The following is a 25,628-nucleotide window of genomic DNA, read 5'->3' as shown; positions in this document are numbered from 1 at the left end:
GCCCCCAGCCCCACCCGCCCGGCGCGGTGCACCTGCAAACGCCACCCGCAGGGCTGCCGGCGGCCCCGAGCCGCTGTCCAAATGCTGAACTCGGCCTCGGGAGCGGTTCGCTGCGGGCGGGCGCCCGCTCCCCAGCGCTCCGCATTGCCCGCCCGCCGGGGCCGACTGGAGGTTCCCGCACACAGGACGCGGATCCCGGGAAACTTTGCTGCTTCGGGATGGTATTGGAAGCTCCAGGGCAGGAGGCGAGCGACCAAGCGGAGGTGGGAGCGGAGGAGGCAGGCGGACCAGCAGCGCGCCTCGTGGGCCGCTCGGCCGCGCTGAACCGCTGTCTTCCGTGTGCGCCCTGGCCGCTCGCCCTGGGTCCCCGCCGCCGCAGCAGGGGACGTCCCTCCGGCTGAACTTGTCAGCCGGGTCTCCACATCCATCACCAGGCAGACAGACAGGCCAAGTTCACGAGCAGCGCTGTTAACCCCTTGCAAGCCGAGCGCCGCCCACAGGAGGGAACCGCGCGCCCTCCGATCCCAGAGGCATCACCTCTACTCCTTTCTTCTCCTTCCCTATTTCTCTCTTCCCCAAACAACGCAGGGAAAGGGCTAGAAGAGGGATAGAGGACTCGCACCCCCCCCCCCACACACACACCTTATGTGCATTTTCTGGCCTTTTTTTTTTTGTCATTTTATTTACACTTTTGTCTTCATAACCTCTCCGGTTGCTTTTCTTCTGAATGAGCTGGACACCAGGGTAACTGACAGCTTTTGTAAATGTCTTTCCTTTCTCCCAGGTGTGTGGCTGTGCTCATGGTGTGTGCAAAAATTAGAAAGTTTCGAAAAACATCAGAGAGAGAGAGAAAAAAAAACATGAATTGGCCTTCATGGCTACACCGAAAGGCCTGACTTTAACAGAAAAACAAAGAGTCTAGAGCGCTGGTTGTGTGTGGGGAGGAGCGAGCAGGGGGTGGGTGGGCACACACCCAACCTTGCTGAACTGGATGGGGAAAGGCAAACAAAACCCGGAGAGATCCTGCTAGACAGGGGGAGGGAGGGAGGGAGGGAGAGAGAGAGAGAGAGAGAGAGAGAGAGAATTTAGATTCTGCTACCCAGCACTCCCTCCCCCTCCCCCATCTCCGAGGCGCTGGAGACGCCTCTCCCACCCTCCCTGGCAGCCCAGTTCCCATCGGGCCCAGAGTGGAAGCCTCCGGTGGGGGGGGGGGGCTCCCCGCGCCAGGCAAATGCTCCGCCCTTTGGGGGAACCCCCCGCCGCCTCCCCAGGAGAAGTTTCTCAGCATCTCCCAGCGGGCGGCCGGGGGCCACCTCCCCCCTCCCCCCACTCCCCATTGAATTCCCGGTGTCTGGGAGCTGGCGGCGCCGAGGGCGACCTACCAACTTTTCCCCTGGGCACTTTCTCACCCCCCACCCCCGCCCCCCAAGCCCCCAGCGCCTTCCTTTCTTCTCCCTGCGCTCTTTTTTGAAAGGAGGCACCCAGGCCCAGAACGTGTTCTGCAGTTTAACTACTTCCAAATTCTTTGTTCGGGTTACCCCAGGACTCCATTGTCCACTATTGAGAGCTCGGGCGGGAGGGCGGCGCGCCTGGGCCCGCAGGCCTGAATCCATTAGGCCGCCACTCGGCCCCTGCGGCCCGTGCAGGCGCCCGCCAAGCCCGGGTGCCGAGGCCCCTTCTTATCCCCTCGCTTCTGCTGCTGCCTTTTCTGGATGCCCCCTGTGGAGTGGCAGGAGGCTGAGGTCCCACCCTGTCTGGGCACCGGTGCAGGCCTTGTATGATTCTTTTTTTTTTTTTTTTTAATGTTTTTTAAATTGATTTCAGGGACAGAGAGATGGAAACATCAGTGATGAGAGAGAATCATGGACTGGTTACTTCCTGCTCGCCCCCTACTGGGGAGTGAGCCTGCAACCCGGGCATGTGCCCTGACCGGGAATCGAACCGTGACCTCCTGGTTCATAGGTCGACGTTCAACCCCTGAGCCACGCCGCTGGGCTCTTGCAGGATTCTCCCGACTCAGTCCCAGTCTGCATGCCCTCACTCAGGGCCCCGGACACCTGGTGGTTTTCTGCGGGGCCCTTGGAGGCGCTAGGCCGGTGGTCGGCAAACTGCGGCACGCGAGCCACATGCGGCTCTTTGGCCCCTTGAGTGTGGCTCTTCCACAAAATACCACGGCCTGGGCGAGTCTATTTTGAAGAAGTGGCGTTGGAAGAAGTTTAAGTTTACAAAATTTGGCTCTCCAAAGAAATTTCAATCGTTGTCCTGTTGATATTTGGCTCTGCTGACTAATGAGTTTGCCGACCACTGCAGGCAGCCTCTGAGGAGGGGGGAGCCGGACCTCCGTATGGGGTGGAGGAGCAGCCGACATCATTCCCCCTCCTCCTCCCCCCCCCCCCACCGCCTGCCCCCTCCTCTCCTTCCTCCCGCCCAGGCCCCCAGCTTCCAGCCGGCTCAGGCCTCTCCTGCGTTAAGAGCGTGAAAGGAGCCAGCCTCCCCAGCATGGACAAGTGGAGCCCTGACCCAAGACGTGGCTTCCAGGTTCCTAGGGTGCCAGGCTGCCCCGCCTCCCGCGGCCCCCCTCTCTCCTGCCTCAGGTCCCAAGGAGACAGAGAGCGTGAGGGCACGCCCGTAGGACCTCAGAAAATTAAGACGTTAAAGCCCCTTCACTTCAGGTCTGAGGGTCTCTTGGGGGCCCATCAGCCAAGCACAAAGGAGGAAATCTCAGGGGAAAAGTTCCTAAGACTTGGCAGGGGATTCAGCTCCTTAGTGCCCGCCCGTGCGCCGTGCCCGGCCGCGCGCCCCAGAGAGCGCCCCTCGGGTTGGGTAGGGAGGCGGACACCCCCTGAGCCCACCAAAGGCCTGAAGGTGAAGCTTGAACCCGCGGAAGAAGCAGGACCTGAACAGGGTGAGACTTCGCAGAACCCACCGCGGCCTAGGTGGATGGCGGCGGTCCGACCAGCGCCCCCTGGCGTCTCCGCTGAGCTCGTGCAATGCCGCCCCGCCGTCCCCCTTCCCACCGGGTTGCAGACCTGAAGCTGGGAGGCCGGACCCCGGTCTTCCCCCGACCCCTCACCGCCAAGACCTGGCCGGGCTACGCCAAGGCTCTTGCAAGACACAGGGTCTCCCAGGATCCCACCCCCTCGCCCCACTCCTTCCGTCCTACCTGCAGTCCCGGGTCCTTCCTTGGACGGTCCTGACCTCGCCAATATCCGGCCCCTGGATGCGGCTCCCCGCGCTGTCCAAAAGCGCCCTCTGGCGGGGGTTCCCGGGATGTGCAGACGCACGTGGCTGAGGCTGCTGTGGGCGGGGCGGGAAAGACTCGGGACCCTCGGAGTGTAGGTCTGATGGTTTGGGGTCTGGATGGAGGGGACAGACACGTAGAGCTGGGCACCTCTTCCTCCCCCAGGCTCCTCTCTACCTCTCAACCTGTACGCAGGGCACCCACGCGTGTGTGAGGCCCTCCTGCCGGTTGGGAAACAAGCAGTGAGTGAGGCAGCCCGGCTCCAGGCCTAAATCTCACCTCCTCTGGAACTGGGGCTTCTGCTATCCTGGTCTCCTTCCGAAGGCCCCGTGGAGACGGAGGTGGGTGGGGCAGGCTGGGGACCTTCTTCCCCAGGCTTCTTGCAGCCAGGCAGCTGTGTCCCTTGTCCCCATGGCATTTTACCCTTCCCATCTCAGCAGCTTCCCTTTCCGCCAGGGTCCCTCTCACACCTGTAGGACCTCAGCAAATTAAGTAAAAGTCCCTTCACCGTAAGTCTGAGGATCTCTTGGGGGTCCCATCAGTCAAGCACAAAGAAGGAAGCCTCATGAGAAATGTTTATAAGACTTGGCAGAGAGGGCTCACGTGCCCCGGTACCCTCCCTCAGCAGGAATCAGTGTCAACCATTTCTTTTTTAAATTAAGACATTTTAAGAAATATATATCTTTTAGCCCTAGCCAGTTTGGCCCAGTGGATAGAGCAGTGGCCTGCAGACTGAGGGTCCCGGGTTCGATTTTGGTCAAGGCCACATACCCGGGTTGAAGGCTTGATCCCCAGTAGGGGCTGTGCAGGAGGCAGCCAATTGATGATTCTCTCTCATCATTGATGTTTTTATCTCTCCCTATCCGAAATCAATAAAAACATATTTAAATATATATATCTTTTACTGATTTCAGAGAGGATGAGAGCGGGAGAGAGAGGGAAACATCAATGATGAGAGAGAGTCATTGATTGGCTGCCTCCTGAACGCCCCACACTGGGGATTGAACCCGCAACCCGGGCATGTGCCCTGACAGGGAATCCAAACGTGACCTCCTGGTTCATGGGTTGACACCCAAACACTGAGCCACACCGGCTGGGCAAGGGTCAACCATTTTTGTCCTTGCTGAGGATTCTTTTTTAAAAATATATATATTTTATTGATTTTTTAACAGAGAGGAAGGGAGAGGAATAGAGAGTTAGAAACATCGATCAGCTGCTTCCTGCACACCCCCTACTGGGGATGTGCCTGCAACCAAGGTACATGCCCTTGACCGGAATCGAACCTGGGACCCTTCAGTCCGCAGGCTGATGCTCTATCCACTGAGCCACCGGTCAGGGCCTTGCTGAGGATTCTTATTCCAGGGCAGGGCACCCACCTGGCCTGAAGCCGCCTTGTGAGAGGGCCAGGTGCCTTGACGGTCACTGCCTGGCCCTGGGCTGCTCTCCCAATGGCTATCAGGCAGGCCCAATTGCAGCCTCCCAGGGAGGTGACATTCAACGAGGCCCGAGGGTTCTTCCATTCTTTGTACCACACACGCCTTCTTAGAATAATGCCTTTAAATGCACCAAATACACAGAATTACACAGGAAAGCAAAGGTAATGAAATCTTAGAAAGAAAAGGGAGTATGTATTTTTTGGGTGACTCATTAAATAATGAGATCTGGCGGTGGCCTAGTAACATTGTTATTTTGAAGTGCAATTAGTGTAAACAATACAATGAGCCCTGGCCCGTTTGGCTCAGTGGATAGAGCATCGGCCTGCCAACCAAAGGGTCCCAGGTTCGATTCTGATCAAGCACATGTACCTCGGTTGCAGGCTCCTCCCTGGCCAGGGCCCTGGTCAGGGCCCCTGCAGGAGGCAACCAATGGATGTGTTTCTCTCACATCGATTTTCCTCTCTTCCACTCTCTCTAAAAATCAGTGGAAAAATACCCCCGGGTGAGGATTTAACCAATTTTAATAAAATAAAATAAAATAAAATAAAATAAAAGATTTAGAAGTGCCTGGCCGGTGTGGTTCAGTGTCAACCTATGAACTAGGAGGTACTGGTTTGATTCTGGGTCAGGGCACATGCCCGGGTAGCGGGCTCGATCCCCAGTGCGGGGCGTGCAGGAGGCAGCTGATCAATTCTTTCTCATCATTGATGTTTCTATCTCTCTCTCCTCTCTTCCTCTCTGAAATCAATAAAAACAAACAAACAAAAAGAGTGAGAAGCGAATTATCCCCTTTTAAAAAAGCAATACATTGAAAAATCTGCAGCAACTGTAATGTTATGAAAATATACATGATTGCTGTTGAGTCCTGCTGCTGATACCACTGTGGCTGGTCGCCTAACCTCATCATTGAAGGAAATGCTAAATTTCAGTAGGAATAAGTAATGAATGCGTCTTCCCCACTCAGGGACTCCCTGATGTACCAGAGAGCCTCTCCTCTTGGTATTTTGTAAAAATGTCAAGGGCACAAGGTTAAGTGGGGGAGGGGGAGAGGGGGGAAGAAAGCGGATTATAAAACGGTGAGTTTTCAGTTCATTTCATTTTTTGCCAAAAGAAAAAATAAACAAGGAAACATCCGTGTGTATGTTAAACACATCCAGAACAGGAGGGCTTTTCTCTGCCTCTCAGGGCGACGAGGGGGGCGGGGTCAGCCCACAGGGCTGGCGGAGGGGCGTGTCCCTGCCCATCTCCGCCGCCCGCTCCCAAGTCAGTGCCTCAAATCCGATCACGGTGTCCTGGCACGTGCACCGGCAGGAAGGTGGGGACTGACTTTCAGCGAGGCCTGCGTTTTGTCCCCCCTCAGCCAGGGGACCTGCCGGAGCCTCGCTTTCCTCGGTCGCGCAGCGGGGTCTCCAAGCTCTCGTTATTCGCGCGGGCCTCATTCTGCGTGGCACTCCCCAGCGCATCAACCACGGAGCGCGGAGAGCCCGGCTGTGGAGGCACCTGGAGCAACAGGAGGGGGATGCAGGGACCACAAAGACTGAAAAGCACCCCCTGGAGGCTCCCCAGGCGGAAGGAAGCAGGAAGCGCCGGGCCGGGTGGGGGGATGGGAGATGGGGAGGTATTTACGACCGCGGGCCAGATGGGGGTTCAACAAAAGGCAGCGTTTTTACCCATCACAATTGCCCAGACGAGGAGACGCCGCACGGGGCTGACGAGGGAAGAGGGACTCCTTTCGTTCCTGCGTATCCATGGAATTGAAATCGGGATTTTCGCTTGGGATGCGCTTCCTTCTCCACTCTCCTCCCTCCCTCCGCGTTGGGGTACATTTTAGAGCTGCGCCCCGTTAGCCCGGGGCACGCAGACGAGCACTTTCACAAGGGACGTGCGGAGCGTGGAGTGTGGGAACCGTTACTTCCGCAGGTCGGGGCGTTCCCAGGCTCCAAAGCGGGGCGGTAATTGAATGCACAAACCCAGAGCAGTCTGTGCACTTCACTCCTGGGATGTGGAATAAATCGAAAAAGTATGACCAAACCCCCACGACCGCGGCAGGACTCGAACCTGCAATCTTCTGATCCGAAGTCAGACGCCTTATCCATTAGGCCACGCGGCCATGCGAGAGCCGCAGCCGTTTGGATCATCTAAAAAGTCTCATGATCACGTTTGTCTGGGACCAATCCAACTGCTCCGTGAGCAGGGGAGGTTGGACCCTGATTCCCAGAGTTTTGCTGGGTGGGTCCACCCGGAAGTCTCCTTCTTCCCCCGCGGGCGGACCGGTCCACTTGCGGGCCTCCTATTGGCCGCGTGGGGAGTCTCCCCGCCCGCCTCTTGGGGAAGCCGCGGGACCGTGCGCGGCGCAGACGGGAAGTTGCGGCTGCCAGCGGAGCGCGCGGGGCACAGCGAGGCCACACGCCACCCCGAGGCTGCGTAGGCCGCGCGGAGGGAGCAGCCGCGCCGCTGGCCTGGGGTCGGGAGCGGCAGGCCCGGAGGCCCTAGGCGGACCGAGGTTTCCGCGGGTTCGGCGCCGGGGAGGCCGGGTCTTGGAGCGGCGGCACAGCCCCTCCCTCTCTAGCCTGGGAGCAGGGCCCAGAGCAGGCGGGGGCGCGTCCCAGGGCGCAGCGCGGGCCGCCGCGGGGCACCTGCGGGCGGCCGGGCGTGGGTGGGGGCCCCGGGGAATAGCGGGTTCGAATCCCAGTGCTGTCACCTCCTGGCGCTGCTTAGGCCCTCGGGCCGTGGCTTTCGCGATCGTGGCAGCCACCATTTGCCGAGGCCCCGGCCCCGCGACGTATCCCTTGTCACTCAAACAGCATCCCGTAGCACAGAATCCTGAACCCCATTTTATAGAGCAGGAAATCGGGGCCTAAGGCTCTTGCCCAAGGTCACGCAGCTGCTGGGAGCCAGGACCGGGATTCACACCCGCGTCCGCCTCCAGAATCTGGGCATTTCACCGGCTTGTATGCCTCCCCCGAGTTCACTGAGGAGCCGACGGGAACCTCAGTTTACTCAGCGGGGGTATTGGTAGCTCCCAGGTTGTTTGAGGCTTAGCTGAGAAAATGCCCCTGAAGCGCCGGGCACGTTGCCTGGGACGCAATAAGTGCTCAAGGAATGAAGGCTTCCAACAGAACAGGTGATGCGTGTGTAATAACACTTTGTCTGTCGTCTGTCTCCCCTAGGATTGTGGGTGGAAGGCAGGCATGGTCAGGCCCATTTCACTGACGGGAAGACAGAGACAAGACGTGTCTCTCTCCACGTCTTGCAGCCAGTAAAAGCAGCCAAGCTGGAGCCCAAAGCCAGGGGTCCCGAATCCCAGCGGGGGGCTCCCTGCACCCACCATGAGCCGCCTGCTCTGGAGGAAAGTGGCCGGCTCCGCCGCCGTCGGGCCCGGGCCGGGTCCAGCAGCTCCGGGGCGCTGGGTCTCCAGCTCCGTCTCCGTCCCCGGCCCCAGCGACGGGCCGCCGCCAGTGCCATCCTCGGAGGACGCGCAGCTGCGGCACAACCCCTTGCACATCCAGATGCTCTCGAGGGGGCTTCACGAGCAAATCTTCGGGCTCGGCGGCGGGGAGACGCCCGGCGAGTCCGCGGTGCGCCGCAGCGTGGAGCACCTGCAGAAGCACGGGCTCTGGGGGCAGCCGGGCGCGCCCCTGCCCGACGTGGAGCTGCGCCTGCCGCCCCTCTACGGGGGCAGCCTGGACCAGCACTTCCGCCTCCTGGCGCAGAAGCAGAGCCTGCCCTACCTGGAGGCGGCCCACTCGCTGTTGCAGGCCCAGCTGCCCCCCAGGCCCCCGCGCTGGGCCTGGGCGGAGGGCTGGACCCGGTACGGCCCCGCGGGGGAGGCCGAACCCGTGGCCATCCCCGAGGAGCGGGCCCTGGTGTTCGACGTGGAGGTCTGCTTGGCAGAGGGAACCTGCCCCACGCTGGCGGTGGCCATATCCCCCTCGGCCTGGTGAGTGCGGGCTGGGGTTGGGGGGCTTGATCGCACGTGGGGCGCCCACCTTACTAGTTTGGTTCAGTGAGCATTTACTGAGCTCCCACTGGGGGCCCGGTGGATGGCTGTGGATGCGCGGTGAGCTAAAACCACAAAGGCTTGCGCTGCCGGTGGCTCAGTGCCTGAGCGTTGACCTATGATCCAGGAGGCTGTGGTTGGATTCCGGTCAGGGCGCATGCCGCGTTGTGGGCAGGAGGCAGCCGATCGATGACTCTCATCATTGATGTTTCTCTTTCTCCCTCTTCCTTCCTCTCTGAAGTCAATAAAAATATTTTTAAAAAAATAATGAAATAGGCTTGACCCCAGCTTTCCTGGAGAGAAGGGGTAGAGACCATAAACAAGCACCCACGCAGATGCAGGTGGTGACGGGTTTGTGGAGAATCAGTGGAGTGCTGTCCCTGAGCCTGACCTCCCCTTGGTGGGGTGTCTCCTCCCTCTCCTGATGGCTTCCTGAGAAGTTGGTCTAAGACAACTGAACAATGTTTCTATTCGGGGGACGCTATTGGGTATTCTGGGCAGGAGAGATCTCCCTTTGGGGGGACTGTCTTTGGCGGTTTAAGACATTTAGCATCCTTGCTGCTCCCGTAAATGCCAGACACCCTCCCCACCCCCATTTCCAATGTTCCCTGGAGGTAACATCCCCCTGAGCACCCCCAGTTGAGAAACGCTGCTTTCCTCAGCCTCCCAAGCAGGCATTCTCTCCTCCCTCCCCCCGCCCCCCGCAAAGGTATATCTAATCTCCTTTTCTTTTTTTACTTTAATTTTGTCCCTTTTCTTTTTAAGTAACTTTCTAAGTGCCACGCACGTTTCTCACACAGTGATGGCAGTACTGTCCCTCCCCCTTTTCAGTCTTCATTCCACGATTAAAACACTGTTTACAGCCTTCACGCTTTCGGGCCTGGCCAGCAAAAAAAGTTGGCAGTGTCTTTATTTCTACTGGAAGCGACTCCTTTGTAAAGAAAGCTGCGAAGTGTTAAATATGCAGTTGAAAATGGGGGAGACGTGGCGGAGTGGAGGAGAGAGGCATTAATGGCAGGAAGAGCGGTACGAGGTGGTTTCTCACGGGTTCAGCTCTAGTTAAGATGAGAATCTCGGTGCTCATGTAGCTCGATGGTCACAGAGGGGGCACCGTCTGTCGTTCGAGAAGGTCAAGTAGCTGCAGCGGCTAAAAGGAAACGAGGAAACGGCAAGAAAGGCTTTTTTTTGGTAGTTTAACTGGAGTCCCCCTTTCACTTCCGGCTCTTTCCTCCGGACTTTCCACTTGTTTCTCCCTGTGCTGCCCACGTCCTCTCATTCTCGCTCCATTCTAGCCAGTGGGACTGCACTGGGGGCATCGCTCGGTTTGCTGGGTCCTTCCTCCTGGGGATGTGTGTGGTGGGCACAGGGGTCTGGACTGACACTGGGACCCCCCTCCTGAGGGTGTGCGTGGTGGGGGTGGGGGTGCTTCATGGGGCCATCCCAGCAGTCCGCTCTTCACCTGGGCCCATCGCTGCTACATGGCTGTGTCAAGGAACATCAGGTACCCGACCAGCCCTGTTGCCAGTGGGAGGGGGCAGCCTCGGGCAGCTTCCAGGGCAGTTTCCCAAAGGCTGGTGGTCTTCAGACTAGAGGGACCTTGCACAGGCCGCCAACACGTAGCTAAGACTATTAATGCCATTTGTTCTGACTCAAATTTACCCAAGGTGTTGGTGTTCTGGCTGTTTTTCAAATTCCAAGTAAATTCATACTCAGGTGGCTCTCTGCCCAGCTGTCAATCTGAATCTTGTCACCAGTATGACTTTAAAATATATATATATATATTTTTTTTACTGATTTCAGAGAGGAAGGGAGAGATAGAAACATCTATGATGAGAGAGAATCATGGATCGGCTGCCTCCTGAATGCCCCCTACTGGGGATTGAGGACAACCCCAGGCATGTGCCTGACAGAGAATTCAACCTTGACCTCCAGGTTCATAGGTCGACGCTCAACCACTGAGCAACACCGGCCGGGGCCAGTATGACTTCTTTTTTTTAAAAGATATATTTTATTGATTTTTTACAGAGAGAAAGGGAGAGGGATAGAGAATTAGAAACATCGATGAGAGAGAAACATCGATCAGCTGCCTCCTGCACACTCCCTACTGGGATGTGCCCACAACCAAGGTACATGCCCTTGACCGGAATTGAACCTGGGACCCTTTAGTCCGCAGGCCGACGCTCTATCCACTGAGCCACACTGGCCGGGCCACCAGTATGACTTTATTACAACTGAAGTTTCTGTCATTGCCCTAGCCACAAACATTTGACATTCTCCAGCCTTTTCCTCTGTGTTGTTTCACACGCTACATTGGAATGGGGGGGGGGTTCCCAGCTTGACTCCCTGAGCGTCTCCCCCCCTTTGGCGTGGGAGCTAGATTTCACCAGGCTTAAAACGAGGGAACTCTTTGCTGACCCCCACCCCGCCCACCACCTGTCTGTGGAAGCCGTTGGCAGGTTACCCCTCCTCCCCTCCTCCCCTCCCCCCTCCTCCCCTCCGTCAGGATGACAGGGAGCGCCTTTGCAGCTGTGGCGGCCACACATGTGGCCTCGTCACTCACTTTGATGTTGACCGGCCTTGATCCTTGGGCATCCTCTGTGTGCACAATGGGCTTTTCCTCAGCGGCCATCTGCGCATGCTCAGCCTCCTGGCCCCCGAGCAGACTCCAGCCTTTTCTGAATCCCTGTCCGGCCATCCCTGCTCCTGCCCTGCCCCCCGCAGTGCAGACATTTCCTCGCTGCTCTCACTGAGCGAGGTTGCTCAGCGAGGTTGCTCAGAGAGACCCTCTAAGGCAGTGGTTCTCAACCTTCCTGATGCCGTGACCCCTTAATACAGTTCCTCATGTTGTGGTGACCCCCAACCATAACATTATTTTCGTTTCTACTTCATAACTGTAATTTTGCTATTGTTATGAATTGTAATGTAAATATCTGTGTTTTCCGATGGTCTTAGGCGACCCTGCTAGCAGTTGCGACCCACAGGTTGAGAACCGTTGTTGTAGAGCCTAAGACCATTGGAAAACACAGATATTTACATTATGATTCATTAACAGTAGCAAAATTACAGTTATGAAGTAGCAACGAAAATAATGTTATGGTTGGGGTCACCACAACATGAGGAACTGTATTAAAGGGCCGCGGCATCAGGAAGGTTGAGAACCACTGGTCTAAGGTGTGTGGTTTGCTCTTCATCCTTTAGAATCGTTCCAGCCGTCGGATGACTCAGCCCCTTCATGAATGCAGCATTTGTCTTTTCTTTTTGCCACTTTCACAGTCTGGCCGGTGTGGCTCAGTGGTTGAATGTTGACCTATGAACCAGGAGGTCACATTTAATTCCCGGTCAGGGCACATGCCTGGGTTGTGGGCTCGATCTCCAGTAGGAGGTGTGCATGAGGCGGCCCATCAGTGACTCTCTCCCATCATTGATGTTTCTATCTCTTCCTCCCTCTCCCTTCATCTCTGAAATCCATAAAAACGTATTTTAAAACAAAACAAACAAAAACCCCCAGTTTCCACTTTGGATTCTATTCGAGTTGCTTCTCTTGGGTACTGGCACTTTGAGCACAAGCTGTCTTGTTTACAGACATGAGGGGTGGGGACTGTTTCCAAAGCACCTGAGAGCCGAGCTCAGGGTCGGCGCACACCTGGATGGGACCGTGGGCTGAACCCGGACCCCGAGCTGTGGCGCTGGCACATCCTTACCTGCGGGAGTACAGGAGCTTCTGCGACCACCCCCAACACATACCCCCGCCCTGCCCCACCTGGCCTCCCCACCTGAGGGTTAGGAGCACCCATCAGCCTCACTGGTGTCCCAGCTGCTGGTGTGGCCTGGCCACGGTGGCGGGGCTGCAGTGGGGGCCGTGGAGCGGAACTTGGAAGCCTCTTTGCTGACCCTGCCTGCCTCTCCTCCCTCAGGTATTCCTGGTGCAGCCGGCGGCTGGTGGAAGAGCGTTACTCTTGGACCAGCCAGCTGTCGCCGGCTGACCTCATCCCCCTGGAGGCCCCTGCCAGTGCCGGCCCCGCCCAGCGAGACGGGCAGGAGCAGCTAGTGGTGGGGCACAATGTGTCCTTTGACCGGGCCCACATCAGGGAGCAGTACCGCATCCAGGTGAGGATCCCGGGCTGGCGCGGTGGGCTGGGAGCCCTGGTCTCGGTGATGGGGGGACGCACTGTCCACCAGCCTGTCCCCGGACCTGGCTGTCACAGGACACATGGCCCTCCTTGTGTGGCATGGGAGAGCTCAGCGTGGGTCTCTGCAGGCTCCGGGCCACGCAGCCTGGGCTCGAATCCTGCCGCGGCCACGGACGAGTGGTGTGAGCCCCTCAGCATCCCTGAGCCTCAGTTTCATTCTTCATAAAAGGAGGGAGGAACAGCAGCTGTCTCAGAGGCCTGTTCGGAGGGTCAGACCGATGTGCATGTCAGATACATGCCTGGTATACAGCTGTGACAATTCTTAACTTTTTTAAAAAATTATTTTCTTTAAAAACATATTTTTACTGATTTTAGAGAGGAAGGGAGAGGGAGAGAGAGATAGAAACATCGATAATGGGAGAGGATCATTGATTGGCTGCCTCCCGCATGCCTCCTACTGTGGATTGAGCCTGCAACCCGGGCATGTGCTCTTGACCGGAATCGAACCTGGGACCCGTCAGTCCCTAGGCCGACACTCTATCCACGGAGCCATACCGGCCAGGGCTAGTTGGGACAATTCTTAACTTTATGAAAATGCCTTATCGTTGTGTTCTTCCGACAGCCGGGAGAAGGGCAGCGCAGGGGACGCAGCCTTAGCCATAGCTGAGGGTGCTGAGGCTCAGCCTTGCCCACTTGCCCAGGGCCACGAGCTTGTGAGTGGCGGGGCTGGGGCTGCGCCTGATAGCTCAGAAGGCCTTGCTTCGGCCACTCCGTGCCCAGGGTGCCCCTCCGAGCTGGGCTGGATGCAGGGGAGGACTCGGGCATTGGGGTCGAGCCCGGTCTGCACCTTCAGGATGGCTAGAATTTGGGAGAGCCGGCCCCTCACAGGTCCAGGGTTAAGGCGTGGGAAGCTGTGTGATGGGGGGGGAGCTGTGTGAGGAGCCCCGGCGGGCGGGGCCCTCAGCCGCAGCCTGTCCTCAGGGCTCCCGCATGCGCTTCCTGGACACCATGAGCATGCACATGGCCATCTCGGGGCTGAGCAGCTTCCAGCGCAGCCTGTGGATGGCAGCCAAGCAGGGCAAGCACAAGGCCCGGCAGGTCACACAGCGAGCCCAGAAGTCCCAGAGCAAAGGCAACGGCCCAGTGGTGAGGACGCACTGCGGGGCGGGGCTTGGGACCCCTTCACCGCCCGCCTGTCAGGCCCGAGGCCGAGCTGAGCCGCCGTGTCCCTTGCTCCGGCCCCTCAGATCTCCTCCTGGGACTGGCTGGACATCAGCAGTGTCAACAACCTGGCGGACGTGCACGGCCTCTACGTGGGGGGGCCGCCCTTAGAGAAGGAGGCTCGCGAGCTCTTTGTCAAGGGCAGCATGAAGGACGTCCGCGAGAACTTCCAGGTATGGGGGTGCAGAGGGCTCTGGGGAGAGGGGGTGGCAGAGCCCTCGCCGACCCCGGGAGCATCGCGCCAGACCTGACCCTGAGCCCGGCGGTGGTAGTGGGACGGCTGCCCACCCAGCGCCTTCCTGTCGCCTGTGCCAGGACCTGATGCAGTACTGTGCCCAGGACGTGTGGGCCACCTACGAGGTCTTTCAGCAGCAGCTGCCACTCTTTCTGGAGAGGTGAGCGTGGCCCCAGCGGAGCTTGGGCCAGTGCATTCCCAGCACCGGGCCCGCTGCCGTCGGGGCGTGGGGCCGTTCTTGGGCTCAGGGCCTTGGCCTTTCTGGGCTGAAAGATGGGAGCCGCTCTGTCTGTGGGGGCCGCCTGGGCCCTGGACTCTGGGTTTTCTGCAGGTCCTACAGGGAGGCTGAGGGCTGTGCTGGAGCTTCCTGCGCGTGGTCCCAGTTTTTTAAGCACCCACTCTACCCAGATCCAGTGCTCAGGGCTTCCGGTCCATGTGGTCAGTCATGCGTCAGCCAGACTCAGGGTTCTCGCTACATAGTATCTTGTCATCTGCACAAACACACACTTTTTTTTTTTTTTTTTTTTTTTTTTTTACAAAGAGGAAGGGAGAGAGATAGAGAGTTAGAAACATCAATGAGAGAGAAACATCGATCAGCTGCATCCTACACACTCCCCACTGGGGATGTGCCTGCAACCAAGGTACATGCCCTTGACCGGAATCGAACCTGGGACCCTTCAGTCCGCAGGCAGACGCTCTATCCACTGAGCCAAACCGGTTAGGGCAACACACTTTATCTTTTATACTGTGTTTTTACTGTATCATTTTCTTTTTTTTGTTAATCCTCACCAGAGGATATTTTTCCATTGATTTTTAGAAAGAGTGGAGAGACAGAGAAATATTGATGTGAGAGAGACACATCGATTGGTTGCCTCCTGCACCTGCCCCAACCAGGGTCAGGGTCGAGCCTACAACCAAGGTACGTGCCCTTGACCGGGAATCAGACCCAGGACCCTTTCTGCAGGCCGACGCTCTAGCCACTGAGCCACACCGGTTGGGCTTTACTGTATCTTTTCTGTGTTTAGATGTTCAGATACACAAATGCTTGCCACTGTGTTAGCGTTGCCTCCAGCATTCAGTGCAGGAAGGCGCTGTACAGCTCGGGAGCCGGAGCTGTATGTAGAGCCCAGGTGGGCGGGGGCTGGACCATCTAGGTTTGTCGGTGTCTCTGCCGTGCCCCAGTTGGTAAGGAGCACATGACTGAATCCATTTTATGGATGAAGGGACCGATCTCAGAGGTGAAGCAATTCCCAGGCCCTGTGGCCGGAGAGCGGCGAAGCTGGGGTTTCAACCCCGTCTGTAGGGCTGCAGAGCTGTGCTTTGCACGGGAGGGGGATGGGGCCAAAGCCTTCCTCCTGGGATCGTTTATGGCAGCCCCGGTGTTTGCCCCCAAGGTGTCCCCACCCGGTGACTCTGGCCGGCATGCTGGAGATGGGGGTCTCCTACCTGCCCGTCAACCAGAACTGGGAGCGCTACCTGGCGGAGGCGCAGAGCACCTACGAGGAGCTGCAGCGGGAGATGAAGAAGTCGCTGATGGACCTGGCCAACGACGCCTGCCAGCTGCTGTCTGGAGAGAGGTACCGGCCTGGGCGGGCGGGATCGGGGCAGGGGACGGCAGGGGGGCTGGCTTTCGGCTCGGCCTCAGCGCTGCCCTGGCGGACTGGCTGTGCAGGTACAAAGACGACCCCTGGCTCTGGGACCTCGAGTGGGATCTGCAAGAGTTTAAGCAGAAGAAGGTGAAGAGCGTGAAGAGGAAGGAGCCGGCTGCCGCCAGCGACGTGCCCACTGAGGGTGCTGGGGCCCCTGGAGATGCCAAGGATCAGGAAGGTGGGGCGCCCGGGCAGGAGGTGGGCAGAGACGGGCCTTGGGAAAGTGCTGCTCCCGCCTTCAGGAGGCTGGGCAGGTCTGTCTGAGAGACCCTTCCGTGGTTCCGATCGTGTCCCCCTCCCCGCCCTGCAGACCCTGGCCCCCCCAGTGAGGAGGAGGAGCTTCAGCGCGCTGTCACGGCCCGCACCTGCTTGGAGCAGCTGAAGGGGACCACGGAGTTCCTGCCCAAGCGGCCGCAGCACCTTCCTGGACACCCTGGGTGAGCCCTGGCCCCTTCCCATCCCAGGATGCCCTGTCCCGGGCCCAGCACGGGAGGCATACTGCTATTGGTTCCTGCTGCCTCCCCTGCCTGTTCTGAGCTAGTTCCCTCTGCCTGGCTCACTGAGCACCTGCTGTGTGCTGCCCCGGCAGCCTTGGGGGTGCAGATGGGATCACAGCTCCTCCTTCCTGGAGCTCCTTCACCCCGAGTTGCCAGGCACGCAGACCAGCTGGCGCAGCTGGTGTCTGTATCCAGGGTGAGTGCCTGACTGCCCGGGGTAATCAGGGAAGGCTTCCTTATGGAGGTGACCCTTCACTTGAGCCTCACAGAGGGGCAGAGTTGGGAGAATAGGGGCAGCCAGGGTGACCAGCAAGTGAGAGACAGAGCTCTGATGGCCCTGGAGCGTCACGAGCACCGAGGCGGGGGTGGGGGGGCAGGGAGGGGGGAGGCGCAGGGCAGATCTGCTTGTTGCTATGGCCAGTGGCCCTAAGAAAAGGAACTGCCCTGCGCATGCCTGGCCCCTGGCTGCAAACGAGTCCAGTGGGACCTTTCAGTTATTCTGCGGACTCCATGGGGATCCACTTCCCAGGGGGAGTGGCAACGTGGGCTGAGGCCCCGGGTCTTGGTGGGCGGGTGGAGCAGTCACGGGGAGAGAGAGAGCCTTCCTGGCAGTCACACCGTGACTTCTCCTCTGGGGGGCACAGGTGGTACCGGAAGCTCTGTCCCCGGCTAGATGACCCTGCATGGACCCCGGGCCCCAGCCTCCTCAGCCTGCAGATGCGTGTCACACCCAAGCTCATGGCGCTGACCTGGGACGGCTTCCCCCTGCACTTCTCAGAGCGGCACGGCTGGGGGTACCTGGTGCCCGGGCGGCGGGACAACCTGGCTAAGGTGCCACCGACGGGGGTGGCCTGCCCCTACAGGTGAGGCTCCGGCTCGGGCAGGGGAGGAAGGCGAGCTCCAAGGGTCCTTCCCGCTGGAGAAACCCAGCCCCGCTCAGGCTGGGGAAGAGCGTGGGCCTGAGAGGCTGGGTTCCGGCTCCCTTTTCCACGGCCCCTCCCCCTCTGGGCTTCAGGAGTGGGAGGTCGGGAGTGGGAGGACGAGGGTCCGCTGTCAGCCCTGGGCCCACAGGAACTGAGGTGCCTTCACAGGAACGCGCCGATGGAGGGGGGCTTTCTGAGTGTAATTTACCGAGCACGATTCACCATCTGGGCTAAGACCCCTTGGCAGCGCTCTCCCGGTGCGTTCCCAAGCAGTGGCCAAGACTGGCTGTCCCCGTCACAGAGTGGACAGGCACAGGCCGTGGCAGCCGGTTGGTGGGAGGTCACAGGCCGTGGCAACTGGTTTGTGGGAGAGCACAGGCCGTGGCAGCCGGTTGATAGGAGAGCACAGGCCAGGCAGCCGGTTGATAGGAGAGCACAGGCCGTGGCAGCCAGTTCGTGGGAGGTCACAGGCCGTGGCAGCCGGTTTGTGGGAGAGCACAGGCCGTGGCAGCCGGTTGGTGGGAAGAGCACAGGCCGTGGCAGCCGGTTGATTAGAGATCACAGGCCGTGGCAGCCGGTTGGTGGGAGAGCACAGGCCGTGGCAGCCGGTTGGTGGGAGAGCACAGGCCGTGGCAGCCGGTTGGTGGGAAGAGCACAGGCCGTGGCAGCCGGTTGATTAGAGATCACAGGCCGTGGCAGCCGGTTGGTGGGAGAGCACAGGCCGTGGCAGCCGGTTGATTAGAGATCACAGGCCGTGGCAGCCGGTTGGTGGGAGAGCACAGGCCGTGGCAGCCGGTTGGTGGGAGAGCACAGGCCGTGGCAGCCGGTTGGTGGGAAGAGCACAGGCCGTGGCAGCCGGTTGGTGGGAGAGCACAGGCCGTGGCAGCCGGTTGGTTGGAGGTCACAGGCCGTGGCAGCCGGTTGGTGGGAGAGCACAGGCCGTGGCAGCCGGTTGGTTGGAGGTCACAGGCCGTGGCAGCCGGTTGATTAGAGGTCACAGGCCGTGGCAGCCGGTTGGTTGGAGGTCACAGGCCGTGGCAGCCGGTTGGTGGGAGGTCACAGGCCGTGGCAGCCGGTTGGTTGGAGGTCACAGGCCGTGGCAGCCGGTTGGTTGGAGGTCACAGGCCGTGGCAGCCGGTTGATTAGAGGTCACAGGCCGTGGCAGCCGGTTGGTTGGAGGTCACAGGCCGTGGCAGCCGGTTGGTTGGAGGTCACAGGCCGTGGCAGCCGGTTGGTTGGAGGTCACAGGCCGTGGCAGCCGGTTGGTGGGAGGTCACAGGCCGTGGGGTGTGAGAGGCAGGGCTGGGAGAAGCCTCAGACTGCAGTGGCCCAGAGTCCTGGCTCGGCAGGGCAGCTGGGGTCCTGCGTGGGTCTCAGAAAAGGGGCCGGGATGGCCCTACTCTTGCGAGCGAGGGTGGGTGGGTGCGTTGGCAGGAGCCAGCCTGGGCGGGCCGGTCCTGACCTCCCTCGCCCTGCTCCCAGACTTGCCCTGGGGAGGCGCCGCTCTGCGGCCTGAGAGCAGCTTAGATGGAGTCAGTCCAGGCCTCGGACCCCGCCTGCTCCCAGGTGCTATGTCACTTCCGATTTGTTGCTTGCTGTCTAAAACCGGGAGAGCTGCCCACTTATGCTCAGGGCTGATTCTGAGGACTAAACAAGGGGACTTGTGGGAGGCCCCGGCCCAGAGCGGGCTCCCTAACCAGAGTCGCTGCTGTTCTTGTCCAGAGCCATTGAGTCCCTGTACGGGAAGCACTGCGCCGAGCAGGGGAAGCAGCAGCCGGAGCCGCAGGCGGCGCGCCTGACCGAGGAGTTTCTGTTCAGCGAGAGCAGCGCCGAGTGGCAGATGGTGAGGGCGGGCACCAGCCTGAGCTCAGGGAGGGTCGCTGTGCCCTCCAGGGAAGGGGGGAGTGGGGCACGGGTGTGCCCGGCTCTCACCCAGGCCGGCCTGGGCTGTCTGCGTGCCGCAGGGAGGGGCTGGTGGATCCGGCCGACCCAGCCTCCTGCTTCACTCCCTTGGTACCTGGGCCCATCCAGGTGGAAGAGCTGGGCTGCTTAGAGGTGCAGGATGAGGCCAAGGCGGACAGCTTGGAGGCGGCAGTTCCGGGTCAGCCCCCAGCTCTGGTGAGTAGGGCGCATGCTCAGTTCCCGGGGGGGTTGGGGGGGTACTGGCTGCCGGGACCTCCTTACGCCCAAGTAGCAGCTCTCCACCAGCACCCCAGAGGTCCTGGGGGTTGGGAGGTGCTGCCCTGCCTTTGGTGGCCCCACACTTGTGGGAAGGCCCAGGAGGAAGCCGGAGACCTGGTGGCTGGCCTGCCCCTTCCCAGCTCACCCGTTCCAGGCCCCTTTCCCACCCGGGCCTACCCCCTGGCCCTTGCTGAGTGCAGGTGCGGGGGCAGGGCCTGATCTAGGTGTGTGGCCCCACAGACTGGGGCTGGCGGCCCCAAAACCAGCCAGCCAGCCTATCACCATGGCAACGGACCTTACCACGATGTGGACATCCCTGGCTGCTGGTTCTTCAAGCTGCCACACAAGGTGTGTGTCCTGGTTCACCCCCGTCCGTGTCCTCGTTCTCAGGGCTCCCAGCAGGCCTGCGTGGCTCAGCCCGCGAGACTGCCCCTTCGCAGGAACGCCGGTGGCAGTGGTGGGCCCCGCATGCTCTTAGGACAGAGAGCACCATCTGAGCCGGTGCTCCTGTGGAAACTGGGTGGGCAAGGCCCTGTCAGGTGCTGGCACTGAATCTGCCACACGACGGGTGTCGAGTGACGGCTGCTCCTGTGAAGGGGCGCTCTGCTCCAGGCTCTGGGCTGTGAGGCAGAGCCCGGCGCACAGGGCACCGGTGCCCCAGCCAGGGGCCTGCCACCTGCCTCCAGCCCCCGCTTCCGTTGCCCCGCAGGACGGCAACAGCTGCAACGTGGGCAGCCCCTTTGCCAAGGACTTCCTGCCCAAGATGGAGGACGGCACCCTGCAGGCGGGCCCCGGAGGCGCCAGTGGGCCCCGGGCCTTGGAAATCAACAAGATGATTTCTTTCTGGAGGAATGCCCATAAGCGGATCAGGTGGGCCCCACGGGGCACAGACATGCCCATCTGCCCCTGGCAGGTTCCTGCAGCCTGGGCTCCCTGCCGCCTCCCCCAGGGCCCCTGACGCAGCCTGTGCTGAGCGGACAGCCCAGCTGTGGTCTGGAGGCCCGGCTACTTGTAGTCCTGGTGCTGCGTGCCTGCAGGCAAGGCTCCCCCCCTCTCCAGCCTCAGCTGCCGTTTATAGAGATGGTACTGTAGGACCCCGTCCCCGCCCCCCGCCAGCTCTAAAAGGACCCCTCCGTGTAACTGCTGGAGCCAGGGGTGTGCTGAGCATGAGGCTGTCTGTCCTCTGTTGGGGGCTGGGCATGCTAAAGGATTCGCCTTGAAGGCTGGTTCCAGGTGGGGGCTGCCCACAGCCCAGTGCGGGAAGAGTGCTGATGGCTCGCGGCTGCCCTGAGCGGGGGCCAGGCTGCGGGTGGACGCCGCACGGGTGCTCTGGGATTAGGCAGCCTGGCCGGTTCTCAGATGGCCCAGGCTCCTGCCGGGTAGATCCTAGGGCCCCAGGTGGCCGCACCAGGGCCCACCCTGAGCCAGGTCAGTGGAAGAGGGTGGGGGCTGGGTAGGAGCAGGCACAGCAAGCAGCCGGAAGCTGGGCAGTGAGGGCCCCGTGGGAAGGCTTGGGTTCTGCCCTGGGGGCTGTGCTGAGCCTCGGCCTGTCTGTCCCCCAGCTCCCAGATGGTGGTGTGGCTGCCCAGGTCGGCTCTGCCCCGCACTGTGACCAGGTACGGCCTGCCCAGTGGTTGGGGGACAGGAGTGGGGGCGGGCGGTCTTAGGACCAAAGCAGGCTGCTGAGGCTGTGTTCTCCCCTGCCCCAGGCACCCAGATTACGATGAGGAAAACCGCTACGGGGCCATCCTGCCCCAGGTGGTGACCGCCGGCACCATCACCCGCAGGGCCGTGGAGCCCACGTGGCTCACCGCCAGCAACGCCCGGGTACGTGTCCCCTGCACCCCTGGTCCCTGCCCGCCCTCTCCGATGTGGCTAGAAACGGGGGTTGCAGAGGGCCTTCCGTGAGGGGCAGGAAAAGGACCCCGAGATCGGGGTCAGGCAGGACTCGGGTTCTTATCGAGCTTCACAAGTCAGCCATTTCCAGGAAGCGTGCATGTTCTGGCACCTGCTGCTGGCAGACACTGACCAGGCGTGGTGGCCACAGCCGTGGTGGTTAAAGGGGGCCGGCGCAGAGTGGGGAGGCCCTTACCTGCCAGCTCTTGCTGCTAGACCGCCGCCCCGGCCGCAGTGGGTCGGCGTCTCAGGGGTGTCTCTTCCTGCAGCCCGACCGAGTGGGCAGCGAGCTGAAGGCCATGGTGCAGGCCCCGCCCGGCTACGTCCTGGTGGGCGCCGACGTGGACTCGCAGGAGCTGTGGATCGCAGCAGTGCTGGGAGACGCCCACTTCGCGGGCATGCACGGTGAGCAGGAGCGGGGCTGGCACGGGGAGGGAGCCAGCTGCGAGGATGGGCCGCGTGTCTGAGCCCCCCCTCCCTCCTTCCTGCCCCCAGGCTGCACGGCCTTCGGGTGGATGACCCTGCAGGGCCGCAAGAGCAGGGGCACCGACCTGCACAGTAAGACGGCTGCCACCGTGGGCATCAGCCGCGAGCACGCCAAGGTCTTCAACTACGGCCGCATCTACGGGGCGGGGCAGCCCTTCGCCGAGCGCCTGCTCATGCAGTTCAACCACCGCCTCAGCTCCCAGGAGGCAGCCGAGAAGGCCCAGCAGATGTACGCCGTCACCAAGGGCCTGCGCAGGTGCGTTCCCGCTCCATCGTTCCCCGGGCCTCAAGCCTTTACTGCCCGTCTGCCCCCCTCCCGTTACCTGGCGCTCTGTCCTCACACCTGTGCCTGAGCTGCAGGATGGCTCGTCCCTGGGATGTGACATTTAAGTCAGCCTTGAACACGTTTCCTTAGAGGGTTAATTATATCGGCCAGTCCTGCCCTAGCCGGTGTTGCTCAGTGGATAGAGCGTCAACCTGCAGACTGAAGGGTCCCGGGTTCGATTCTGGTCAAGGGCACATGCCCAGGTTGCAGGCTCAATTCCCAGTGGGGGTGTGCAGGAGGCAGTCGATCAATGATTCTCTCTCCCTTTCCCTACCTCTCTGAAATCAATAAAATATATAGATATGTATTTTTAAAAATCTGCCAGGCCTTTGGCAGTTCAGTGTCTAAGGCTTTGGACAGGCAGCTACCCCGGCATTACCCAAAGCGTGCATTCCTGTCGGGCTCTGCCTCTCCCTGGCTGTGTGGCCCAAGCAAGCCAGCCTCTCTGTGCCCATTTCTGCCTCAGAAGCGAGGCTGTGGGGGACAGGCAGGGGCCCGTGGTGAGCACTCCTGGCCCAGAGCCGGGCATGGGCGTGATGGTGGTGACCCGCCCCCAGGTATCGGCTGTCCGATGAGGGCGAGTGGCTGGTGAGGCAGCTGCGCATCCCCGTGGAGAGGACTGAGGACGGCTGCGTTTCCCTGCAGGATCTGCGCAAGATCCAGAGGGAAGCTTCGAGAAAGTGAGAACCTCCTGCGTGGGAAGGAGGGAGGGTCCGGGCGGACCCCAGGAGAGCTGGGATGAGCTGATACGTAAAGACAATGCTTGTTCTGTCTGTTCCTGGTCCCCAGGTCCCGCGGGAAGAAGTGGAATGTGGTTGCAGAACGTATGTGGACAGGGGGCACGGAGTCAGAAATGTTCAACAAGCTGGAGAGCATCGCCACGGCCAACGAGCCACGCACCCCGGTGCTGGGCTGCCGCATCAGCCGGGCCCTGGAGCCCTCGGTGGCTCAGGGGGAGGTGCTGCACTGTGGGCAGGGGACGTCACGGGGAGGGAGGCGGGGAGGCAGGCACAGATGTGCGGCAGGTGAGAGCCCTCACCGGTGCCCCTCCCTCCCCAGTTCATGACCAGCCGGGTGAACTGGGTGGTGCAGAGCTCCGCCGTGGACTACCTGCACCTCATGCTCGTGGCCATGAAGTGGCTGTTTGAGGAGTTCGCCATCGACGGGCGCTTCTGCATCAGCATCCACGACGAGGTCCGCTACCTGGTGCGCGAGGAGGACCGCTACCGCGCCGCCCTGGCCCTGCAGATCAGCAACCTGCTGACCAGGTGGGCAGGGCTTTGGGCCCGGCCGAGTGGGATCCGAGTTCCCATCTCCCCGGAAGTGGGTGTTCTAGCTTTTATCTCTTGTTTTTTAAAATACTGTAAGAGTCTTAAGGCTGGCCTTCAACTTTTGAAGATTTCTTGGTCTGAAAGTGTCATAGACTAGATCAGTGGTCGGCAAACTCATTAGTCAACAGAGCCAGATATCAACAGTACAACGATTGAAATTTCTTTTGAGAGCCAAATTTTTTAAACTTAAACTATATAGGTAGGTACATATAGTTTATTAACTTAATTAGGATACTCCTAAGCTGGCCTTTGCTGAAAACTCAAGGGGCCAAAGAGCCGCATGTGGCTCGGGAGCCGCAGTTTGCCGACCACTGGACTAGATCACTGACGTGGCGAGCAGGCAGGTCAGGGGCGTGTTGCCAAATAGTAGCTCTCAAATTGCGCCCCCCAGGAACACACCTTTTATCTGACTGTTTCCTAAGTGCCATAGGTTGTTACTCTCATTCCTAACAGAATCATACATGGCTAATGGGGAAATTCAAATGTGATTTTAAAATACTTTATACCTTACATATTGGGTTGCATTTTCTCATAGAATTAAACTTATATGGTTGAATTAAATGATAGCTCAGTTCCATGTTGATCTGCCACTCGACCAGTTTGGGAGCCACGCTCCATCCTGATTAACGGGTAAATGAGTGTTTACAATACGTGGCACCGACTCCATGCCCTCTGCACTGTATCCCGGGGGCTTTGCGTAACGAGCTAACAGAAGTCCTTGTGTGCTGAAGTAATCAAGGGAACCTGTTACATCAGTACCCAGTGCCGTCCCTGCATCTCAGGATCTCCCTGCGGGGCGTGGGAAGGAGGCGGCCCTGGGCCTCGGGGGTTCCCGGCTGAGTGCCCTGCTCCCGGGGTGCAGGCCGTCCCTCCGTGGTGACGGGCCTTGGGGCACGGCAGGAGCATCACTGGAGGCTGGTCTCTTTCAGGTGCATGTTTGCCTACAAGCTGGGCCTCAATGACCTGCCCCAGTCAGTCGCCTTTTTCAGTGCCGTCGACATTGACCGGTGTCTCAGGAAGGAAGTGACCATGGATTGTAAAACGCCCTCCAACCCGACCGGGATGGAAAGGAGATACGGGATTCCCCAGGGTGAGCACACACCCTTGTTTCTCTCGTTACGGGTGGGACGTGAGGCGCCCGGGGCAGTGCTCTGCGCCACAGGAAGCTCGGGCACCCGAGGGCGAGTCCCCTCTTAGCAAGCAGGTTGCCTACGTTTTTATAACGTGCCCCCCCCCCCCCCCCCCGTGAGCGGGATGTGAGCCATAAGGGGCTGCGCTGCCAGGGCCTGCTCACAGGAGTGACGGCATGTTGGCAGCTCTGGCTCTTCCATCTGCACCTTTCCCTCTCCAACCACACCAGCCACGTTTAAAGATTTATTGTGCAAAGTCAAAGTGCATTCTTAGGTGAAAGCAACAGTGCCCTGAATGCCAAACCATCAGAAAGCCTCCTTTCTGTATAAAGCGAATCTGAGACAGACATTTTATACAGAAAGCACAGGGACCTCCATGTGCAACAGGCAGCCCTTCCCCCCACCTCCTGACCTCACCCTGGGCTCCGAGTCCCGTGACGGAGTCGGAAGCAACCTGCTCTCTTGCAGGCGAAGCGCTGGATATCTACCAGGTCCTGGAACTCACCAAAGGCTCCCTGGAGAGGCGAGGCCGGCCGGGCCCGTAGCCGCCGAGGCGGGCATTGCTCCCGTGGAGCTCACCGGGTGCGCGGCGCCCACACTCAGGCTTTCGGCTGTGCTTTCCCAGTGGCAGGCCCTGCCGGGAGGACCGCCTGTCACAGAAGGTGCAGCCGATTTCAACGGGTTCAGAACCAAGAGGCCAACGTCGGTGCAGGCTGCGGACGAGGGGCAGTGTGGCTTGTCGGGTAAACAGGAAGCAGAAGCCCCAAAGTGCACATTAACTCAGGCATTTCGTTTCTTTTCTCCTTTTCTTCTTGGCTGGTTCTTTGTTCTGTTCCCCGCGCTCTGACGCAGCATCCTAGAAGAAGTAACGCTTCGGGTGACCGCCCTGCTCAGAGGCCCGGAAATAAACACAGATCCTTTATCTTCTCATCGGAGCCTGGGTGTTG

General features: G+C 60.0%; 3 protein-coding genes across 4 annotated transcripts in view; 1 reads left to right on the top strand and 2 right to left on the bottom strand.

The window, feature by feature from the left end:
* Window positions 1-7,435, bottom strand: part of LOC308239034 (uncharacterized protein) — a gene marked incomplete at both ends in the record, with an annotated part of 43,057 nt that extends 35,622 nt beyond the window's left edge. The window contains 3 exons of the mRNA XM_080651584.1: window positions 1,625-1,719; window positions 6,051-6,177; window positions 7,379-7,435. Coding sequence (XP_080507710.1) covers window positions 1,625-1,719; window positions 6,051-6,177; window positions 7,379-7,435 — 279 coding nt within the window. The remainder of the gene's footprint in view (window positions 1-1,624; window positions 1,720-6,050; window positions 6,178-7,378) is intronic.
* POLG (DNA polymerase gamma, catalytic subunit) lies at window positions 7,031-25,610 on the top strand. 2 transcript variants are annotated; one of them, XM_080651838.1, is made up of 23 exons: window positions 7,031-7,180; window positions 7,848-8,617; window positions 12,592-12,784; window positions 13,789-13,953; window positions 14,055-14,201; window positions 14,344-14,423; window positions 15,658-15,840; window positions 15,936-16,090; window positions 16,223-16,349; window positions 17,054-17,272; window positions 19,055-19,175; window positions 19,364-19,450; window positions 19,754-19,861; window positions 20,223-20,383; window positions 21,076-21,129; window positions 21,223-21,340; window positions 21,679-21,814; window positions 21,905-22,151; window positions 22,778-22,900; window positions 23,010-23,178; window positions 23,280-23,488; window positions 24,481-24,641; window positions 25,150-25,610. In XM_080651838.1, exons 2-23 carry the CDS (start codon window positions 8,007-8,009, stop codon window positions 25,224-25,226), a joined length of 3,651 nt encoding a protein of 1,216 aa, XP_080507964.1. In that variant the 5' UTR covers window positions 7,031-7,180; window positions 7,848-8,006; the 3' UTR covers window positions 25,227-25,610. The 2 variants fall into 2 exon arrangements, with proteins under 2 accessions (XP_080507964.1, XP_080507965.1); XM_080651839.1 differs by lacking the exons at window positions 7,031-7,180; window positions 7,848-8,617; window positions 12,592-12,784; window positions 13,789-13,953 and having other exon boundaries at window positions 14,074-14,201; window positions 14,301-14,423.
* Window positions 24,913-25,628, bottom strand: part of FANCI (FA complementation group I) — a 56,987-nt gene continuing 56,271 nt past the window's right edge. Inside the window, exon 38 of the mRNA XM_080651837.1 lies at window positions 24,913-25,537. Within this exon, the coding sequence (XP_080507963.1) occupies window positions 25,457-25,537 (81 nt within the window). The 3' untranslated portion in view covers window positions 24,913-25,456. The remainder of the gene's footprint in view (window positions 25,538-25,628) is intronic.

Source organism: Plecotus auritus, assembly GCF_963455305.1.
Source record: "Plecotus auritus genome assembly, chromosome: 15".
Lineage (NCBI taxonomy): Eukaryota > Metazoa > Chordata > Mammalia > Chiroptera > Vespertilionidae > Plecotus > Plecotus auritus.
This window is presented reverse-complemented; position numbering and strand designations above follow the sequence as displayed.

What these genes read in the sequence shown, in the direction of transcription:
- POLG (XM_080651838.1), top strand. Translation starts at nt 8,007, where the DNA reads ATGAGCCGCCTGCTCTGGAGGAAAGTGGCCGGCTCCGCCGCCGTCGGG. An exon ending in TCTTCAAGCTGCCACACAAG is followed by an intron (nt 19,862 to 20,222) that starts GTGTGTGTCCTG and finishes GTTGCCCCGCAG; the next exon opens with GACGGCAACAGCTGCAACGT. An exon ending in CAGAGGGAAGCTTCGAGAAA is followed by an intron (nt 22,901 to 23,009) that starts GTGAGAACCTCC and finishes CCTGGTCCCCAG; the next exon opens with GTCCCGCGGGAAGAAGTGGA.